Below are 6,225 nucleotides of genomic sequence, written 5' to 3' on the forward strand. Positions count from 1 at the left end.
TCTTCGTGTCAGTTTAAGAGAAATAGCATAAATATGGTCTCATATCTCTATGCCTAGTCTTATAAATTAGATCTAAAGTTTTTGTTCTGAGGTTTATTTCATTTAAAACACAGTATCCATGAAATGAAAGCTTCAGTCCGTCTCAGTAATCTGTAATGGAGGAAACCCATTTCGATTTCTTGAGTTTCTTTTAAACTCAGTGAACTTTTGCATGGATAAAAGCTTAATTATTTTCTTTCTATGATGTTTGGGCAGAGAAGAGAAAAAGGAAGGAAGCTTTTGAGATTCTCTTAAAGAGTTGGTGAGCTTTTGTTATTTCTATAAAATCATTAATTCTTCAACAATTTCTGTTCTTTTTTATATATATTTATTTATCTCATTGCGTGCTTTCGTAGAAAATAAGAATAGTAGGCAAGTTTGAATTTTTATTATTATTTATAGTTGGAGAGAACCCTGTAATGTCCTGTTTTCTTATTTTATTTTACAAACTTGAATTTTTGTTCTCAGAGATATTAGTGGAGACCCATTTCGATTTAACGATGATCCTGTTGTAAATGTAATTTTCCCCCCCTCACTTTAGAGCACTCAATTTGATTTGAACTTGTTTGATTATTTGAACAAGTTGTTGTCTTTCAAACTAATTGGCTTCCTGTTATGATTTTTCCCCTTCAAGTGTAAAATCTGCTGAGGAAGAAGTTAATTTGAATTATGTTCTTCGGTGAAGGTGGGAGCTTTCTGTACTTCTTTGGAATTTCAATATTGTTGGTAAGCTTGAATCTGAAACTTGAAACCGCATTTTTGAAGGAATGGGGAAGAATTGTTTGTTCTTTAGAGTTCTGATGCAAGGTGAATCTAAGAAAGGATATGATCAACGTCAATATCCAATGAGAAAAATTGAAATCCACCAAGAAATAGACTCTCTAAAGAAATTTTATTAAATCAAAGATATCTTTGTTTTGCCATTACAATACTATTTATAGGAAAATGCGAAGATAACTAACGTAGGAAAAATGATTAAAAATAGTAAATTCAACCTAAGAATGAAAATAAATATTACTAGTACCTAGATAGTAAGGCAGAATTGATGGTGCGTGATTTTGACTTCTATAAATAAAGTTATTGACAAAATAAAACATTCCTAAAACGACAAAATTGCCTAGAAAAGGGTGTAAACGAAGGAATTAGGCCCAAAAGTGAAAAGTCCATGGTGAAGCCGGGGTCCATGATTTCTACTAGTGCGTTTAGGCCTTTGTTGCTTGGACTTTTGGCAATCCAAGCGCTCCATGGAATCTTCTGTCACTTGTCCTACATCAACTTCTGTATTTTTGGCTTTTCATATTTCCTTTTAATGTAGTGTCTAGGGGATTACACAACATTTTCCTTTTAAATGGTTTGATGTTTGATATCCGATACGATGAGTCTTTTGATCAGACGACTGTGATTGATTTTATTGGTTTTTTTAGGAGTCACTGATGATTTCCGTGGTTCTGAAAAATTGTGATTGGACTCGATTCAAATGTTTCTATGAATTGGATTGTGGAACTCTGTTTTTCCCTTTCACCTTGTATTTATTTATTTTTCTATTGTAGTTTCCTTTTTCTATCAACCAGAATTAATGAAACTAACAATTATTTCTACCCACAACTCATTTTTTCTAATCAATTTTGTTCTCCTGCAATGTCAAATACATATCACATTTTTCTTTTTAATTCTAATAAGAAAGTACAGTTTGAATAAATGAAGGTATGTTGTAATGGTATCTTCTTTTTGGTTTTAAACTTATTACTTGATGTATTTCATGGGAAGACACTTATCTGAAGTTCTCATATAGGTCTGGTGGACGAACATTTGCAGATTTATAAGAAATATTCCATATGGGCCTTCTGGATCTTTTTGTTGCGTCGTCGATACCAGTTCTGAAATTTCTTTTGTTGACTGCTGTTGGGGCATTTCTTGCTATAGATCGTGTAAATCTTTTAGGGGAAGATGCGAGGAAGCATTTTAATAATGTAAGTCATGGTTAGTTCCCGCAATTTTTATATGTAATCCATTTTCTTTTATATATTGTTATCTTTCCATCAATCCTGATGTCTACATAGCTAAAAAATACATTAATTTTTAATGTTGTTTTTTCGTCAACGAGACCGAAAATGGATGCATGTGTTTCCATGTTAGACTCAGACGTGAGTTGGACACAAAAATCCTAGGAAACATGCCATTTCTATTAGTTTTTGTTTTTTTATTACTTCTGTGGCTTTATAGATTCAATTCTTTAAGTCTATAGATGTAACAATTGAACACAGTGTTTGTAAACAGGTTGTGTTTTACGTGCTTAATCCACCTCTCATAGCTACCAACTTGGCTAAAACAATAACACTTGAAAGCTTGATTACATTGTGAGTTTCTTTATATCCCTATAATTTCTATTGAAATTGTGGTGCAACTTAGAATATCGAGTGAACTTTGAGTTGTCTCATGTGTAGGTGGTTCATGCCATTGAATATCCTCATCACATATATTATCGGTTCAGCTTTTGGATGGATTGTTATCCAAATTACAAGACCTCCTGCAAATCTGAGGGGCCTGATTGTGGGTTGCTGTGCTGCAGGTAAATATATAGCTTAATAATATTTATCTAAAGGACTGAAGTATGCTTGTTCGTTTATATTTTCTGATGGTTCATGTTGATTTGACCAAGGTCAAGATGTTTCATGTATCATGTTTTTGGAAAAAAGTAGGGAGTGTTCAGTATATTTTAGGGGTTTGATGCAAACAGGAAATATGGGGAGTATGCTTCTCATTATCGTCCCGGCAGTTTGTAAAGAGAAAGGCAGTCCATTTGGAGATCGAGGTGTCTGCCATACATATGCAATGTCTTATGCCTCACTTTCTATGGCGGTATGATTTTTGAATTAGCTTATCCCGATTCTAAGAAATCCAAAAGTAATCATGGGTGACTAGTATGATTACCATATGTGCTTAATATGAAGTATAAGATGTTTGTGCAACTTGTTAATCGATATTTACAATGATTTTCAGAGGTCCTTTTGGCAACTAGATTGGTGTAAATATTGGTACAAGTTCACTAGACTATATAAAATGTGCTTAGCAAACGTTAGGGAGCCAACGTGGGAGTCAAAATTTGTCTTAAATGGGTTAAAAGTTTCGGATTGGGCTAATTTTTTGTGAGGATGATCTATATGGTGAGGAGATCATCCTCACAAAAAATTTGTCCATTCTGAAGCTTCTAACCACATCAAAAGTGGTTTACAATTTGAAGAATTGTGGACAGTTGATTTTTATCGTTAATTTGTAAATCACTTTTGATGGGGTTAGAAGTTTTAGAATAGGCTGATTTTTTGTGAGGATGTTCTCCTCTCCGTAGAGATCATCCTCACAAAAAATCAGCCAAATCCAAAACTTTTAACCCATATAGGACAAATTTTGGCTTCCTAATGTTGGCTGCCGAACCTGACCCTATATATATATAAGATATTCGTATGAGTAGCATATTAAGAAAACCTAAAACAAAAAAAGAATTATGTATACTATGAATTGGTGGCACATTGGTTTGTATTACATTTTAGTTCTTTTGACATATAATTAAGGTTGGCGGTATTATTCTTTGCCAATGACATAGCCAATTATAGGTAGCCCTTCGACTTAACTGTTTGGTTCAAGGCTTCGGTGGGCTACATGCATGAATTATGTTAATTAGATTTTATTAGATGATCTAACCACACCGGACTATGGAGAATGGAGGACTCGACTTGATATGTGTTTGTTGCCTATTCAGATTGGGGCCATTTATCTGTGGTCTTACGTGTACAATATTGTGCGGATATCTTCTACTACGAGGGTTAATGAAGTCGAAGAAAATGTCTCTTCTGATAGTGTGAAGTTTTCTGGAGAAAACTCAAAACTATTTCACGAGAGCTGCACGGAAGCACTACTTACATCAAAAAATTGCTCAATCTCCAACGATTATCCAGATCAATTTCCATTGCCTATCAGTAGATCCCGTGAAAGAGTGGAGGTGGTTCCCTGGTTCACTTAACTACAACTATTCTCTCTCTATTTGTGGTTGCATCGAAATATGATCATTTCAATTTAATGCATCATAAAATTGATTAATTTTCTCGAAATACTAATAATAGGAACCGATGTTGGGATTAGTAAATGGTGGCACTATAAACATAGTACACATGCGGGGCCAGTCAGGACCAAACATGCTGTAGGTCTACTATAGTCTCCCAGGACAGATGACTGTCCTGATTGGAAGATCATAAATGTACAAATTATATTAATCTTTTTTAACTTGAATGACCAGAACATATCGGCGAAGTGTGGTCCATAAGAAGGTTAATATCAAATAGCTTTTCTATCTAGATAGATCAATCTTTGGTGGAATTGATTTATGGTCTATAGAAACCCTTCTTGTGCTTGTTATGTGTAGAGCACGGGCTTCACCTGTCTTATTGCCATGTTTTGAATTTTCTAGTTAGCTTTGCTGTATTGCACTCGATGGATTACAGAAAAACAGGATTCACAATTTAATTTATGTCAGTAATGCCAATTGCACTATCATGGATGTGATATGGGGTCTGGCATATATTATTCGTTAACTTACATACCTAGGCACACATATACTTCAATTGATGAGAGTGGTTTGAGACAGATTGACTACAATTTTTTATGTCAGGTGCCAATTTCAGTTAAGTTGAAACATCATCTAAAGATAATTGCAGGAAAGGTCAACTTGAAGAGATTGCTTGCACCTTCGAGTATAGGAGCGGTATGCTCTTTTTATAACTCTTTTCTAAAGCAGGAATTGTTCTAATCTGACGCGAATATTCCTTTTTGACTGATCCCTAGACTAAAACTACTATCTATTTTCTTGTTTAGATTATTGGATTTGTTGTCGGTGTTGTCCCTCAAATACGAAAATTGATGATTGGTGAAAGTGCTCATCTTCGTGTGATCCAAGATTCTGCTTCTTTGCTTGGGTATGTGATTTTCTAACTTATCACATAATTGTAATATAAGGCATGCCAACATTTTATATGAAGGTGAATCCATACGTACACCTAATGTTATCTTACAGAACCTTAGTGGAAATATATTTGTAACTATTGGGTTATTGCTTCCATTTTTTACATAAATTCATATTCGACACACTTTCCTTTAATTGTCTTTTGTATTATGGCCCACAGTGACGGATCTATTCCAATTCTAACACTGCTAGTTGGAGGAAACCTTATGAAGGGTAATAGCTGATCCATGTTGATCTCTCTCCCATAAAATTGCATTGGCCAAAAACAAGTTCCTGATAGATAATTGTTGCTCTTTTCAGGTTTAGAAGGGTCGGGAATTCAAATATCAATAGTTATTGGGGTTGTAGTAATTCGATATATTCTCCTACCTCTTGTAGGCATTGTCGTTGTTAAGGGGGTGATCAATTTTGGTTTGATTGACTCGGATCCATTGTATCAGTTCGTTCTAATGCTTCAATTTGCTGTTCCACCTGCATTGAACATAGGTATGAATGACCGACCAACGTTCTTGTTAAAGATGCAAATGGTCAGTGGAGTTAATACTGTAATTATATCCATTGTTGTTGTTTCTAATTGAAGTTTTTTCGTGAAATTGGCAGGCACAATTACCCAACTGTTTGGTGCAGGTGAGAGTGAATATTCTGTTATTATGCTATGGACCTACGCGTTGGCTTCAGTTTCCTTAACTCTTTGGTCTACCCTTTTCATGTGGCTAGTGTCTTGATTGTATTTCTTTAAACCATATCTCGGGTTCGCCCAGTGTAACCATTGACATGGCATATGGCATCTTATGGTGATACCGGGTTTTCTATGGGTATGGTATATCAAGGAAGATAATGCTCTATCTGTTGATAGATTTATCAAAACTTTGTTGTTGCCGGACGTGAAGTATTTCAAGCAAATAATGCCGAGTTTGAATATTTATTGTTGAACTCGATGATTTTTTTATTTTTTATTTTTTTAAATTTAAATTATTGTTGAACTCAATGGTTTTGAAATTTTTTTTTGTTGAGTTTGACATTATAACTAAGTTTTTGCAATTGTGTCATTCTTACACAATATTTTCATCAAAATGACAAATAAAACGTAATGGATGTACTGTAAACCCTTTATAAACGTCTATTTACTTGAAGTTTCATGAAACTAAATCCTAGATCTCTTATATTCATAG

At 34.2% G+C, this 6,225-nt stretch overlaps 1 protein-coding gene across 8 annotated transcripts; it reads left to right on the forward strand.

Annotated features, from left to right (window-relative positions):
• Nucleotides 1-5,851, forward strand: LOC147407752 (protein PIN-LIKES 3-like). 8 transcript variants are annotated; one of them, XM_086436492.1, is made up of 13 exons: nucleotides 1-301; nucleotides 508-556; nucleotides 674-765; nucleotides 1,832-2,009; nucleotides 2,304-2,396; nucleotides 2,484-2,608; nucleotides 2,777-2,898; nucleotides 3,797-4,036; nucleotides 4,703-4,795; nucleotides 4,906-5,006; nucleotides 5,214-5,266; nucleotides 5,354-5,539; nucleotides 5,654-5,851. In XM_086436492.1, exons 4-13 carry the CDS (start codon nucleotides 1,987-1,989, stop codon nucleotides 5,776-5,778), a joined length of 1,161 nt encoding a protein of 386 aa, XP_086292618.1. In that variant the 5' UTR covers nucleotides 1-301; nucleotides 508-556; nucleotides 674-765; nucleotides 1,832-1,986; the 3' UTR covers nucleotides 5,779-5,851. The 8 variants fall into 8 exon arrangements, with proteins under 8 accessions (XP_086292618.1, XP_086292612.1, XP_086292616.1 ...); XM_086436486.1 differs by having other exon boundaries at nucleotides 2,317-2,396; XM_086436490.1 differs by having other exon boundaries at nucleotides 1,855-2,009; nucleotides 2,317-2,396.
• Nucleotides 5,852-6,225: the final 374 nt, after the last annotated feature.

Source organism: Akebia trifoliata, chromosome 3 (genome assembly GCF_017979445.1).
Source record: "Akebia trifoliata isolate Shusen 1 chromosome 3, ASM1797944v1, whole genome shotgun sequence".
Classification (NCBI taxonomy): domain Eukaryota; kingdom Viridiplantae; phylum Streptophyta; class Magnoliopsida; order Ranunculales; family Lardizabalaceae; genus Akebia; species Akebia trifoliata.